Source organism: Puma concolor, chromosome D2, assembly GCF_028749965.1.
Source record: "Puma concolor isolate L17-30 chromosome D2, mPumCon1.1.hap2, whole genome shotgun sequence".
Classification (NCBI taxonomy): Eukaryota; Metazoa; Chordata; class Mammalia; order Carnivora; family Felidae; genus Puma; species Puma concolor.
In genome coordinates, this window is record NC_141677.1 from 7,721,225 (window position 1) to 7,737,219 (window position 15,995).

At 43.2% G+C, this 15,995-nt stretch overlaps 1 protein-coding gene across 12 annotated transcripts in view; it reads right to left on the reverse strand.

Moving 5' to 3' along the window:
* Nucleotides 1-15,995, reverse strand: part of RNLS (renalase, FAD dependent amine oxidase) — a 332,808-nt gene that overhangs the window by 118,393 nt on the left and 198,420 nt on the right. For all 12 annotated transcript variants that reach the window (XM_086679516.1, XM_086679523.1, XM_086679518.1 and 9 more), the window contains exon 5: nucleotides 9,216-9,389. In XM_086679516.1, coding sequence (XP_086535642.1) covers nucleotides 9,216-9,389 — 174 coding nt within the window. The remainder of the gene's footprint in view (nucleotides 1-9,215; nucleotides 9,390-15,995) is intronic.

The following is a 15,995-nucleotide window of genomic DNA, read 5'->3' on the forward strand; positions in this document are numbered from 1 at the left end:
GAGCCACCAAGGGGTCCCCAGGAAAGAACTTCTAATTCTGGAGAAAGCAGCAGGCTCTGCCAATGGGGCCCATCAATTCTTCAGCCCATGAGATGTTTAGACTGACCTTAGGAGGAATTCTTGACAGGGAGGAAAATGGTGAAATCTTTTCTGAGGGAGCTCTGGGCAAAGGAAAAGTCCCACCCCTGCGATCGACGTCATCATAGTCCCACATAAAAATGGACCAGAATTGAGATTCGTCAAGCTCTCGTCCACCTCAGCAGTCTACACTATCTCCCAGGACCGGAGGCTCACAAGCTGTCTAAGCGTTATGCAGCTTTACAAGACTGTTCTCAACTTTCAGAGGTTGAGAGATGCCTCCAGAATGATGAAAAACAGGCACTTGTCTGGGAAGCAGAGCACAGCACATCATTTTGAGCCTTGGCTTCTAACCCAACGTGTTGACAGCTTCCCCTCAAACCACAGTACGGACTTAACTTCAAGATCCTTCAGAACAGTTCAGTCCCACGGAGACAGTTTTTTCTTAATTCCAAGTTCTCCCAACGGGTTGAGACGGTCATAGGTATTATGGAAGCAGCAAGTTGGGTTGGCTTGACGTCCAAAGGATGAGAAGTCCCGTCTTGATTCAAAATAAGGTTCTCAAACGGATGTGGGCTCGCCATGCTCCAAGCTTCTGCTTAGAAATGAACCTGAAGAAGCCTCAAAGTTCCTACCTGATTTCGTCCTAGATATTCCAAAAAGTGCCTGGACTGTGTTGACTTACTCCACAGGACCCCCAATAAAAAGCCAGTGTGGGTTTAAAGCAGTCGCTGAATCCGGGGCTCTGTGGGGTCGTAGGGGGCTATGGGAGGGGTCACAGATCAAGTCACCCAGCAAAAAAGTCACAAGTCCACACGGTCAGTCATCCCTGAGGTCAAGCCAGAGCCTTTCACCACCTGGTTTTCTTTTTCCTCTTCCCCCTCTCTGCCCCCTGCCTTCCCCATTGTCTCGGGATGTCTGAGATTTTCTCCTCAATTAAGCAAAGAAATTCAGCTCTCCATTTCCACTCCCGATTGGCATCTCATCTCTTCTGGGTGCTCAGCAGACAAAAGAACCATCCCTTAAAAGGACTGTGATCACACATAGCCAAAATTAGACGTTATTACATTTAACGCAGCAGGGGTTTTTTTTTTCATCACATGAAAAAAGTTATACGACCTTTGTTAGGCAGAGAGGTCAGAAAGGCTGTGGCAATTCCCACCTGTGCCCTTCTGCCGATCTTTCCCCCCTTGCTGTTCACTGGCCTTCCTCACCTCCTCACCAAGCCAACGTAGGGTATTTTTTCCCCTCTTCTAAACCAGCAGCAGTAATGGCGGCCTTCCTCCCTTTTTCTTCTGTTCTCGTCTATGACCTGTAAATTTCAGATCCATACACCCATTCACCACAAACCATCACCCGATTCTCCCTCCTGCCTTTCGCCCCACTAACAGTGGATAAAGCCACACGCAGTCACCAGCATATCTGGCTCCTACGTTCAAAACCAATTCTGGGCCAACATAAAAGTCTTTGGCAAATCTCCGCCTGACAGCCACGACTTCAGACCGACAGCCCAAGCGAAAATACCATTTTCAGAGAGCAGGGCAGGCAGAGCACAAAGGTGGAAGGTTGACACAAAGAGAGATTTAGAATATTTAATGTTTAAGATTCCCTTCTTAGTGTGGCTGCTACGTAAGTTTGTAATTCGTCGTTGTTTGTAGTCATAGAAATGCCAGGAAGCTGTAGCCTCCGGACTTTCCTTCCCCTTTTGTTCACTGCCTCGCGGACATTTCATGACTTGTTTGTATCTATTGAACTTTTTAGTAGCCCTGGGAGAAAGTTAAATAATGGGCCAGGCTAAAGTTTCTGATTTATTCATGGATTTCAATGTTTCATACCCCCCCATCTTTCATTTCTTCACCTAAAGAAAGAAGATTATGGGCTTCATGTCGACAAAAGGTCTTAGGTGCTCTTTTAGAAGCTCATATTATTGGGGTGCCTGGGTGGCACCCATGATTTTGATTTTTCAAAGCCACCGTTTTGATTACAGATGTGAGTTAACGTTCTCTATATTGTATGTATCAGTGCGTCCATTTATATTATGAGGACGCTTCCTTGACTCTAAGTCACTCGCCCAACAGACTTGGGATCTCTTTCCTTCAAAATTCCTCATGTGAGTAGACTTCATGGAACTTCATTTCGTGAGGGTGGGGACTAAGAATCCTTAGTTCTTAGCGCAGTGTCCGGCACAGAGGCATTCGAGGCATATTTATAAATAACTGCTCAGCGGGGCGCCCGGGTGGCTCAGTTGATTAAGCGTCTGACTTCGGCTCAGGTCATGATCTCACAGTTCGTGAGTTCGAGCCCGGCGTCAGGCTCTGTGCTGACAGCTCAGAGCCTGGGGCCTGCTTCGGATTCTGTGTCTCCCTCTCTTTCTCTGCCCCTCCCTTGCTTGCGCTGTCTCTCTCTCAAAGATAAATATTAAGAAAAAATTTAAAAAAAAACTGCTCAGCAAATTGAGAATGGAAACATATAAATCAGATATTTCTGAGTTCGGTTTCTCTGAAAGAAACCTCCATAAAATATATTTTCCCGGTAACACACTCCACAGGATATTTTTAAAGTTTGTTTCTGATGTTATATATTTAGCTGCTTTTCCACTTTCCCTCCATGTCTGGCACTGATTTTCATAGGAGTTCATTTGCTTGGCAAGTGAGAGGACAGGCTATCTGGGATGCAAATCTTTGCCACCGAGGACAGCCTGATGGGGAAACCAGGGGCTCAAAGGGATCTGTTGTTTGTTCGCACTTTGCAGGCAAATGTCCTCCTTCCAATTGGGCTCAGTTATGTTATCCCCCAAAGAAAATTCTTTTTGATTTTGGAATCGGCAAATATTACGTGAAATGAGATCAGTCAATTTCGTAATTCGAAACCCAAGGATTTAAGTGACAACAGTTATTTATTTTTACGTCTATGTACATACACAGGTATACACACACATATATGTTTTTCCTCCTGAGACATCACCCCAAGATTTTAATATTACAGTCATGTGACACTCTGTGACATCACTGTAATGATGAGATGGATATTTGTAATTAGTATTTGCTGTTTGGTAATTGTCTTTATGTGGACAGCAGCCGTTACATAATGGAGTCACAAATGACTACATCTATTACACAAGACATCGTATCATGCATTTTGTAACTGGCTATTGCCAGTTATTTTAAGATGGTCACTGCTATTTTACCAGAGAGCTCTGCTTCTGGAGTTGGTATTTTAAAACAAAACTTAACAGAAGCCCGTGAGGGAGGGGAAGGAAAAAAAAAAAAAAGTTAGAGAGGGAGACAGCCAAACCCTAAGAGACTCTTAAAAACTGAGAATAGGGGCGCTTGGGTGGCTCAGTCGATTAAGTGTCCGACTTTGGCTCAGGTCATGATCTCGCGGTTTGTGAGTTCGAGCAGCATCAGGCTCTGTGCTGACAGCTCAAGAGCCTGGAGCCTGCCTCAGATTCTGTGTTTCCCACTCTCTCTGCCCCTCCCCCTGCTTGTACTCTGTCTGCCTGTCTGTCTCTCTCAAAAGTCAATAAACATTAAAAAATTAAAAAAAAAACAACTGAGAATAAACTGAGGGTTGATGGGGGGTGGGAGGGAGGGGAAGGTGGGTGATGGGCATTGAGGAGGGAGGGCACCTTTTGGGATGAGCACTGGGTGTTGTATGGAAACCAATTTGACAATCAATTTCATATTAAAAAAAATAAATATATTCAAATATTCAAATAAATAAATAAATAAATAAATAAATAAAACAAAAACCCGAACAGGAAACCTGACCGTTTTTCATGATTACAGTTCTTTTTTTTTCCTTTCCCTTTCTCGCTATAGCCCCATTTCCTTCTTCTCCCTCCTGCTCTTTTGTTCTTATAAAGTGCTACCTATGTGGATTGCATTGTCTGCAGGTTTAGGGAGAAATAATTCCACGTTTATTTGCGTCCTAAAGCAGGCCGCTTTATGTTGTCAACGGCGCAGCTCTCTGCTTAACGGAAATAATCATAAACTCCCCTTTTTTTAACGTTTACTTACTTTTGAGAGAAAGAGACAGAGCATGAGCAGGGGAGGGGCAGAGAGAGGGGGAGACACAGAATCCGAAGCAGCCTCCAGGCTCCAAGCTGTCAGCACAGAGCCCGACGTGGGGTTGGAACCCATGAAACCATGAGATCATGACCTGAGTCGAAGTCAGACACTCAACCGACTGAGCCACCCAGGCGACCCAATCATAAACTCCCTTAAGCAAACCCAAGATGACTAGATTTAAGGCCCCAGGCTCATCCCAATTATTTATGGGATTTTATATCATGCTCCTGTCTTTTAGAAAGAGTTGATGTATTAAACAGCTCTACGGAATAACATTTCTGCACCTTTTGTAAAACAGCAATTAAAGGCAATACACATTATCTTAGTGTTTGTTACTCAAGGATCCCTAATAATAAAGTTCTTGCAGGTATAAATTCCATGACATGAAAAAGTTTGTTCATTTGTTTGTTTTCTTTTGGGATGAACTGAATTGAAACCTTTGGGGAGTTATTGAAGCTATGTAATTACGGTCACTGGCCACCACATTTCTAGAGTTGCAGATTGTATTCATCTCCTCAGATTGCTTCCCATTGGCTCTTTTGCTAGCATTAACACTCCTCCAGATGGTGAACAGGGAAGGATGCTAAAACTGTGGCCAATCATTTTCAGGGTAACGTCTACACTTTATTTATTCAGGCCATGCTGCCTCCTATCTGCCCTGGTAGCAGAGAGTTGCATTTACCAAAGATAGGCTTTTATATTTACACCCTTTGCTTTGGAAAATATAATATTCAGATTCTAGACTGGCATCGTTAGTTGGAACAGTAGGTACCATAGATACTGACTTATTTGTTAAGTGCTACATGAAGCTCTTTATGTGTTTAAACCATTTCATCCTCAACTTTTTTGGGGTGGGTATTTGTTTCCCTCACATCTTATTGGTTAGTAAACAGAGAGGTTAAGTAATTTATCCAACATCACACAGCTAGTAAGAGGTGGAGAACTGACTTGAATCCAGGAACTTACTCTGGCCAGTCTAACTCCAAATATAAGATCTTGAGAAGGACCTCTGAGATCTTCTCGGGAGGTGTGAAATAACAGGAAAAACAATCTATATATCTATATCTATATCTATCTATATATAATCTATATCTATATCTATCTATATCTATATTTAGATCTATATCTACATTTATATCTGTATCTATCTATATCTCCCTTCGGCTCTCGGCACAGATCTCCTAAAAATCTTTGTAATTTCCCAAGTGATAAAAGCACTAAAAACATCTTTTGTTCTAATATTTGATCCTTGGGGCGCCTGGGTAGCTCAGTCGGTTAGGTGTCCAACTTCGGCTCAGGTCATGATCTCAGGTTCTGTGAGTTCGAGCCCCGGGTCGGGCTCTGTGTTGACAGCTCGAAGCTTAGAGCCTGCCTTGGATTCTGTGTCTCCCTCTCTCTCTGCCCCTCCCCTGCTCACACTCTGTCTCTCTCACTCTGAGAAAAATAAATAAACATAAAAAAAAATCTAATATTTGATCCTTGATCCTGGTTCCTAACACAGAGCTCCTAAGTCCTGTGGAATCTCTTGAATGACAGGAGTATCTTTTGAGGCAACTTTTGGTGGGTTCCAGGGTGGTTTCAGGCTTCTTCCATCTTCAAAAAAAAAATCAGTATTTTCCTTTCGATGGCTCCCACGCCAGCCTTTGCTGCCCCCCTTATTGGCCTACAATTCCTGTCCAGGTCTGAAGCCAGGGTTTCTCAGGGGTGTCCAGGGGAACCATTTCTGTGGGATATTAGTAGGTGTGGTGCTCAAATAAAATATCCCATGGTCAAATACATTTGGGAAGTTATAGATGAAATGAAGTGAGAAGGAGGCTTTTCTATAGGAATGTCTTTTAATTGGATAATATGACCTGAGACTTTAAACTAGAAGCCAAGTCGGTAGCATTTTGCAAACTTATGTGATGGCAGAACCCTGTTCCAAAGAGCGTAATCAAGGAACTGGTGTTCCATTGAACACATCTGGGGAAACACAAACCCAAGTATAATGGATCCTACCCGTAACAATAGGGGTCTATAGTTCAAGTCAGGTCTCATGTATCTTGGTATTTAGACCCTCTGCCTCAGGCGATTTGGTTCTGGGGGTGGCTTTCTGCAGGTGCGGACCATTCCTAACCTCTGACGTTGACGACTCCTTGTCCTTTGTCTGGTCTGGGCCACTAGTCCTTCCTCCTCTGGATCTCTTCAAGACTTAACAACAGACTGTATTTTGTGGACTCAACCCTGTTACCTTTTATCTTGTTGCTGCCTTACCCTGACGGAACAAAAATGCCCCCCTTCATTCGTTGAGTGTGCCCATTTACGGCATTAGTTTTAGATTCAATCCAACACTCCAAGTAAAGCGTGGGTGTGGGACAGTGTCGGTAACATAAAGAGGCAGCTCTTGCTGGGCTACTTAAAAATCAATAAAATACAGTGGAGTCACTATATGGACATTTATATCGTGTGAATTCAACTAGACACACTTAGCACCCTGGCCCCAGATAGGGAGAAAAAAAAGCTTAAGTGCAAGGTAGTTAGATTTTATGTTAGGGGATGCCATTACTGCAGGCCTCTTGTAATTTACAACTTGCATAATCCAAGATTAATTTTCCATAAAACTGGCGAAGGAAGGCAGGCGTTTCTTTGCTGTCTGAAGAGGCAACCTTAGAAGCGGTAGCAAAAACATGGCTTCCAATCCACCCAGCCTTCCCGCTTTGAAATTGTGTGGTTGCGAACACACACACACACACACACACGCAAATTTCTTTTCATTTCGATTGGTTCGGATGCTGCCAATCATGTGAAAATGTATTAATATTTTACGTTGCACTCTTCCACATTTGCACAACTCTTTAATAAAGTGCTACCGCCATGCACTGTGTGTGTTTTCCCCCACGACCCCACTCTCATTTGTACAGCGATTTAATCTGTTAGGAGATCTGACTGCTGTTTTTCCCTTTCCCGTGTGCCTTTCACAGCAGAAAATAGCACTCCGTCCTCTATCGGCAAGCCAACTATTTCATCTGGCCTCACCCAAAGAAACTGAAATCTACTAAACGCTGGAAAAATGGCTACACTCAATTTACTGAAAGTTATGTCACTCTCCGAAATGTCATGGCGTTTAAAGGGATTTTCAAAGAGAATTTTGAATATCCGTGATTCTTCTCTTCATGTGTTACCTCCCATATAAGATGTGACTCTGCTTGGAAAGAATTGGGCTTACATATTGCCAACCTAGCGTCCACTACGCCCTTCTTTTTATTTATTTATTTCTCTTAGCTCCAAAGGCTGGGAAGTCCAAGATCAAGGTGCCAGCTGATTTGGTTCCTGGTAAAGCCTCTCCTCCTGATCGCAGACAGCCCCCCTTCTCGCCGTCTCACTATCCTCACATGACCTTCCCCTGGTATGTGCACAAGGAAAGAGATCTCTCTCTTGCTCACTTAATAAGGCCACCGATCATACTGGATGAGGACCCCACCCTTATGACCTCATTTAACCTTAATGGCATCCTAAAAGCCATCTCCAAATATAATCACACTGAGGATTTGGGCTTCAACACAAGAATTTTGGAGAGAATTTTGGAGAGGAATTCAGTCCACAGTGGATAATATAACAAATGACCTTATGTTATTTAAACGAGTTTAAATGGATTTTTCTGTTATATATTACCACATGCACGCCGTCAGATAGCATATCGTATGAAGCAATACACAAAGGATAATGTCTAATTCGTGGCATACAACACGAGAAGATCAAGGGCCATTCTCCTCTTAGAACAAAGCAGTTGTAGAGTTAAAAATAGTTAGTCCATTGCTGTTACAGGGCATTTCATGAACTGCTGATTGTACATATATGTGGTATCATGTTAACATAAACAGTCTGGCCCTGAGGGAGTCTTAAGTTATAAAAGAAACATTTTTCTAAGATCATGTGCTCTGATATAAAAACCATACTCCAGCCCAGTTCTGTCATTATAAAGCTCTGGCAAGCCGGGAAACGTTAGTTGGTGATTTTATCAAGCGAGACGTCTAACTAACGGCTTGATGAAACCATCCCCTGCACCATAAAACAACACAACAAATTGAAATGACGATTCCCTTCAAGAATTTAGTCGTTTTCCATCATTACAGTTTATTCTTCAAGAAAAGCAGTATGTCAGGGACCATGCTAATCCTACAAATAAGAATACCCTTTCTCCTTTATTCCTAAGATGAGCACCATGTTTATTCTAGCAATTCAAATCTAATTTTATTTATTTTTTTTTTTAATTTTTTTTTTTCAACGTTTATTTATTTTTGGGACAGAGAGAGACAGAGCATGAACGGGGGAGGAGCAGAGAGAGAGGGAGACACAGAATCGGAAACAGGCCCCAGGCTCCGAGCCATCAGCCCAGAGCCTGACGCGGGGCTCGAACTCACGGACCGCGAGATCGTGACCTGGCTGAAGTCGGACGCCTAACCGACTGCGCCACCCAGGCGCCCCTCAAATCTAATTTTAATAACAACCTTCTACAAAAAATGTGGCGTGGAGATTTTAGCCCTAGTATTCTAGTAAAGCTCTTACGAAACATTTTACGTATCGTTGTCGTTATATCGTAGACAAAGCAATTTTGTGTAGTCGTCCGGATGAAAGTTAGGTAAATAAAATTATACGGAAGTGGAGGGTTTTCGTAACACAGGCAAATTCACTTTTTTACTTCTAGCCTGGGAAGTGGAAAGAGCAGTGCTTACCAAATTTTAAAAAGAGCCAAACGAACAAAACACAATGAGTAGAGATACTTCTGCATATGGATCGACCCGTATTAAAGCAATCGCACTTTTGGGCCATTTTGAAATCTTCAAACTTCTGACACGATTTTCATGAACTTGGTAATACGAACCATGTGGGGAATGATTTTTCTGAAAAACCGTGCTGGTTGCACTGCGTATTTTATTATTGGCCAAACGTGACATTAGATTTTATCCCCTGTGGCTTGGAGTTAAATGCTTGCTCTGTTCAGAATGGCAACACTCAATTAAACAGCATTTGTCGTGATCTACACCCACCATTGTTACTGTATTTAAGGGAAATAATGGGGGTACTGACCTATATTGCGTTTCTTATTATCGATGGAGATGAAGCGTGTGCAGGGATTACTGGTGATGTACTGTCCAGCCCAAGGGACATCAATCTTCGTGCCAGCTTCATAAAAGAGGCCCAGGGCGTAGCGAGAAGAGTAGCTCACAGACTCCAGTTGCTGCCTTTGGCATTCACTAATTACTGCGGGAGGAAAAGCACAGGGCATCAAACTTGAAAACATCATCTTTCCTTTTAGCGCATCAAACACAAAACCCCTCTAAGCCAGTCCCAACCGTGCCCCTCACCTCCGTCTCACTCATGATGAATGTTGAAAGGCAGTGCAAGCTAGCGTCAGCTCTGATTTCTTTTCAGAATGATCACTGACCTTGGCACAACTGCTTTTATCAAGCGGGAAGTCCAAACTCTAGACCAGCATTCAAGGCTCTCGAAATCTGACGCCGAGTTGCTTTCCTAGCTTTGTATCCTAGTTATTATCTGACAACGTTAGAAAATCCTCATCCTGAGCATTTTCTGTGAGACAGGGTCTTTGCCAAACGCTCGATATAGGCCTTTCACTGTATCCTAACAACCACCGTATAGAGAGTGGTATTTGCATGTTCCCGGTAAGAAGGCTAATGCTCCATTCCTTATGGACCGCTTTAAATTCTTCCACGTCGTATAGGGACTTATTTATCTGTCACCATTCTTGCAGTGGATCAGAACAGTTCCTTAAGCACGGTGACCATGCCTTAGGCATCTCGGCCATAGCCTCTACCTTACTCATTACACTACTCATCCAAAAACGAAAGGATAAAGGAACAGAAAGGCAAACACAGACACACAAAGTTAGTTAAAATGTAGGAGTTAAATACAGCAAAACCTTGGTTTGCAAGCATAACTCGTGGTGGAAACATGCTTGTAATCTGAAGCACTTGTCTGTCAAAGTCAATTTCAAGAACGATCGGCTCAGTGGTGATCACGTGATGTTCAGTGTCGCAGAACGAGCTACTTGCAATCCAAGGTTTTACCGTAATCAATCAACAAATGGAAAAAAAAAAAAACAGGAAAGGAATTAGGCAGGCTTGGGTTCAAATTCTGACTCTACCATGTGACATTGGTCAAGCTACTTATCCCTTTTTTAAAAAAAATTTTGATGTTTTTAATTTATTTTTTGAGAGAGAGAGAGAGAGAGAGAGAGAGAGAGAGAACAAGTGGGGGAGGGGCAGAGAGAGAGGGAGGCACAGAATCGGAAGCAGGCTCCAGGCTCTGAGCTATCAGTACAGAGCCCGATGCGGGGCTCGAACCCATGAACTGTGAGATCGTGACCTGAGCCAAGTCAGACGCTTAACTGACTGAGCCACCCAGGTGCCCCTCAAGCTACTTATTCTAATTATAGTCTTCTTGTCTATAGGTGCCAATAATAGTACAGGGTGTTGTTAAGTCGCATGAAACAATACATAGCACAGTGTTTGGCATAGGATAAGGGTTCGCTAAATAGTCACCTTTTCTATTATAGAGAAGAAAATGTTTAGCGGGGGCATTGTTCCATGTTGGGATGGGGAGGGAGGAGATTTCCCTCGCTTTTCAATCTCCACCTCCAATCTTCCTACCCTCAAGGGTGTCAGGGAATCGCTTGTTCATATCTGTGCTGCATCAACGATCTGGGTTTCAGAGGCCATAGTTCTATTCCAAAGGCTTAGGTGGGATGGCTCAGATACGGAACATACACGTTTTTTTCATTGAATTATTGAAAACAATCCTAATCTAAAACGGAAGGGATAGGCAGACCTCAGGGCTGGGGAGTGCTTTAGCTAAACCTTAGGGAAGTGGCTTTAGGAGGTAGACAGAAGGTTAAGAACGATATTCAATGAATTATTTAAGGACACTAAGAACCCTATACATCATCATAGTGTATTCTTGGCTACAAAACATTTTTAGAACTGAGACCTCATTGAATCTTCACAAAAACCCTGACAGGTAGGTGTTTTTTCCATCCTCATTTTACACCCCAGGGAGACGATGTTCAGAGAGGTTAAGCGACTTGCCCTGGGTGACACGGCTTCCAAGTTGTGTGGCCAACGAGCCAGAACTCCCACATCGGAGTCCTGTTTATATCCTGGTTACTCCGCGCTCTGACCTCCTGAGCCGTAAGGCTGAGCTGCAGAACGAACATTGGCACCCATTTCTCCTGTGACATTAATGGTTATTTCGCACTCAGCTTAGAAGTAAAAGCATCATTCCTTTTAACCATCATTTTCGGCCTTATTAAAAGACTGAATTGTGTGATGAACGAATGATCTGACGCTGGCCTTGGGACACTCAATGTCTCTTGGGTTTCATTTTATTATTTGACCTGCTTCTGCAGTTACAGCTGGATGTTATGCTTCCCGCTTTCTGAGAGGGGCGAGGGGAAGGACACCCTTAGTGAGGGTGGAGCATGTGGCAGGTCTGCGTGGGCTTATCGCGGTTGCGCGTTTGATCGGTTAAAAAACAAAGCAACAAAACTGTCCTCGGCCAGGTAGTAACTGAAAGGGCCTAAAACTCTCTCTCTCTCTTTTTAAAATTTTATTTTTATTAATATGATAATAATTTTAATAATTCTAAAATTATATTTATTAATATAATAATTAATTTTTATTAATATGTCAAATTGGTTTCCATACAACACCCAGTGCTCATCCCAGCAGGTGCCCTCCTCAATGCCCATCACCCACTCCCCCCCCCCCATATTTAACCGAACTGAAGGGCCAACCAGGCTGACAACCAAACTGGACCTCCCCCTCGCCCTCCCCCTCCCCAACATTTGCACATTTAACCAGGCTTTATTTATTTTTTTACTCATTTTCTAAATGTTTATTCATTTTTGAGAGAGAAAGAGAGAGCGCGAGCCGAGGAGGGGCAGAGAGAGAGGGGGACAGAACATCCCAAGTGGGCTCTACACTGACGGCACAGAGCCCAGCGCGGGGCTCGAACCCATGAACCTCGAACTCACTGACTTCATGAAGCCGAAGTCAGATGCTTAACCAACTGAGCCACCCAGGCACCCCTTAACCAGGTTTTAGACAAGCTACGGAGGGGCAGACAGTACTGGGTAGCTCTGTGAAAAGGTAAAACTTGTCAGTGTCTCCAGACACGGGAGTCAGATGTAAACGGGAGCCCCACGGAGGACAGGGAGGCAGGACTTCTGATGGAAACAATCTCAATCTCTGGACACATTCACCTACAAAAATTCATCTTCAGGACCTGAAAAGTGTCGAGCTGTTGTAGAACCTAACAAAATGGCGTTATTTTGTTTGAAAATTTCTTCTTATGCAGAATACTGAAGGGGGCATCCCCAGGTCCCCAATACATGTATTTTTGGCAAGTAAAATGATAGTTTTTTTTACTAGCACGTATTCAAAAGGGCCGTATATCCGCAAAACAAGGCTCATAGAGAAACGCCCGATTCCAGTATAATGCGTCTTTACCTGGATGTCCCCCTCACTTGATTCTCGGCCACTAGGATCGTATGACTGCACTGCATGGCAATGTGTGATGTGTGCCACATGGAGGAGATGAATGACAGAGAGAGAGGGAGAGAGAGACGAACCTGAGCTGCACTCCTGAATAACACCAAGGGAGTGATTTCAGTTTTTTGCTTCCTAACCTGTGAAAGAAGGCTGCACATACAAATTCTGCGTACTTCTTATGTTTTCTGGTGATGATCTCATTCATCCATCCATTGCCTACTTCGTGCCGGGCACCGTTCTCGATGTCAGGGCCATAAAGCAGAAAGCGAAAGTCCCGGCTCTCGTGTAACTTACATACTAGTGGTGGAGAGGCCAGTTATAAATCAATAACCAAGTCAATGGCATGTCAGCTGGTGAGAGGAACTGTAAAGAAAAATGAAGCAGGATAAAGGGATAAAAGTGACAGGTCTGGGTGGTGAGGCCAGTTTATGTAGGCTGTCAGGGATCTACGTCTCCTCTGAGGATTTTATTCTGATTGACATGCGGAGTTACTGCTGGTTATGAGCCAAGGACGGATATCACCCAGATTCTGTTTTAAAGACTATTATCCCAGCCACAGGCAAAGACTCCAAGAGAGGAACTGGGCACACAGTGATTGGAATCATGTTAAAATGACACTCAGAGGAGCGTCAGAAGCGGTTACGGTTTGGATGGAATATATATGTGTGTGTGTGTGTGTGTGTGTGCACCTATGTGTGTATAAATACATATTTATATTCCATATTTTATACATGTGTGCATGATGTGTGTATATGTCGCACGTTTATAAATATATATCAGGTAATTTTCTTAATGTTTATTTATTTATTTTGAGAGAGTGAGAGAGCGTGCACGCTGAGCAGGGGAGGGGCGGAGAGAGAGGGAGAGAGAGAATCCCAAGGAGGCTCCGCACTGTCAGCGCAGAGCCCAATGCAGGGATCGACCTGATGAACTGTGAGGTCATGACGTGAGCTGAAATCAAGAGTTGGATGCTTAACCGACTGAGCCTCCCAGGGGCCCCTATCCTATAATTTGTAATCGGCGATTACCATACATACCGAAAAGTATGCCTTGATGAATTTTCATAAAAATGTGCCAGCATAATCGCCAGCCAGATCAAAAAACAAACAGAGTATTACCAGAACTCCAGAAGCTACCTTCTCCCCACTTTTCAGGCACTCCCTGCCAAGGATAATCAGTGATTCTGAATTCTAACCCCATAGATTAGTTGAGTTGGTTTCGAATGTCACATAAACGGAATGATGTGGCGCATACTCCCGCTGTCCTGGCTTCCTTCACCCAACACCACTAAGCTTGTGATATTTACAAATGCTGTTACATGTAGTCGCGGTTAGCTCCCACTGCTGGAGAGTTCTGCTGATATAGATATACTGCCCTTTATGTATCCCTGCTACTGTTGGTAGACATTCGGATCGTTTGTAGTTTTGGGTGATTACAAATGTAACGCGAAGAACACATTATGTGGTTCTCTTGGCTATATAGCTAGCACTGGATCACGGGGTCCCCTTACGCTCAGCTTGCGTAGATCCCGTTCAGTGCTTTCGAAAGCCATTGTACCAATCTGCACTCCGCCCTCGGTGCACAGAGGTTCAGTTGCTCCTCATCTTCGTCCACAATTGCTACTCTCTGCCTTTTGAACTTGAGGTGATATCACATTGTGGTTTTTTTTTTTTTTTTTAATTTTTTTTTCAACGTTTATTTATTTTTGGGACAGAGAAAGACAGAGCATGAACGGGGGAGGGGCAGAGAAAGAGGGAGACACAGAATCCGAAACAGGCTCCAGGCTCTGAGCCATCAGCCCAGAGCCTGACGTGGGGCTCGAACTCACGGACCGCGAGATCGTGACCTGGCTGAAGTCGGACGCTTAACCGACTGCGCCACCCAGGCGCCCCCACATTGTGGTTTTAATCTGCGTTGCTTGAGGACTACTATTTGGAAACCTTGCCGTGTTGATTTGGATATCCTTTTGTGATCGCCTGTTCAAACTTTTGCTCGTTGTTCTTTTGGGTTGCCTGCCTTCTTCTTATTGTTATGTAGGAGTTCTTTACATATTCTGGCAGGAGTCTTATACGCGACTCGTAAAGACTTTCTTCTCCGTGGCCTGCATTTTTACTCTCTCCATCGTGTGGTGTGATGGACAGAGTTTTCATTTTAATTTAATACAATTCACCATTTTTTCTTACCAGCACATTCGTGTCCTGCTTAAGAGCTCTTTACCTACTCCAAAGCCTTGAAGACATTTTATTTATTTACTCTTTCCGAAAACTGTATTGATTTACCTTGCCTAGGGTTTTGGGCATATTTGGAAGGTAAGGCAGCCATGATCCCTGTGGGCTTGGAAAGGTGGTCCGAGGGGCAGAGATCAAATGGGGCAGAGATGGGACACTCCTTCTCACCTACTCTACTTAGACAAACAACACCTTTCTTCTTCTCTAATTCTTGAATTTACAATCTAAAAATAAGACACTAGATCACATGCACATTGAGTCAAGGACTGTGACCTCAAGAGTGTTGTGTGTCCAGCTCCTCCCAACAAAAACGAGTACAACGTGGGCATCCAGTAAATATTCACGATGCATCCTCAACTTAGAATATTTGGGAAGTGCACAAATGCATAAAGAGGCAAAAGGGGAAATAATCACCATAATTCTCACTATTCAGAGAAACAGCCACTATCATGAACATTGTGACATTTTTTTTCTTCAGTATTTTCCTGACTTTATTCTTTAAACCTGGCTGTGCTGATATCACACATACAATTCTGCGTACTGTATTTTTGCTTACCTTATGACAAAAAAAAATCTCATCGTAAACACGATTTGTAATGCCCCCATAAAATCTGATGCAATGGATGTCTGTGTGATTTGCTTAACCATTCCGTTCCTGTGGGACATTTGTTTCCTTTGTTTGGTCCGTTGTAGTTAAAGCTGTTATGTATATCTTTGTGCATCAATCGTTATCTGTGTTCTTAATCATTTCCTTAAGACAGAATATTGGAAGCGGAATCAAGGTTAAATTGATTTTCAGAAAGACTGCACCAATTTATACTTTCGTTAATAGTACGTACTGAAAGACCCACTTCCCTGTATCCTTGCCCGTGTTCGGCATTACCCATGTTTCTTCATAATTCAGTAGGAAAAATAGATCTTATGTTGGTCTTAACATAGATTTCTTCTCTACTGATGAGACTAAACACTCTTCACTTATGTAATTTATCTTTTGGAAATAATGTGCTCCTATTTTGCTAATTGATCTATTAGATTCTTCATGTCATTATGCTGATTTTTATTAATGGGTG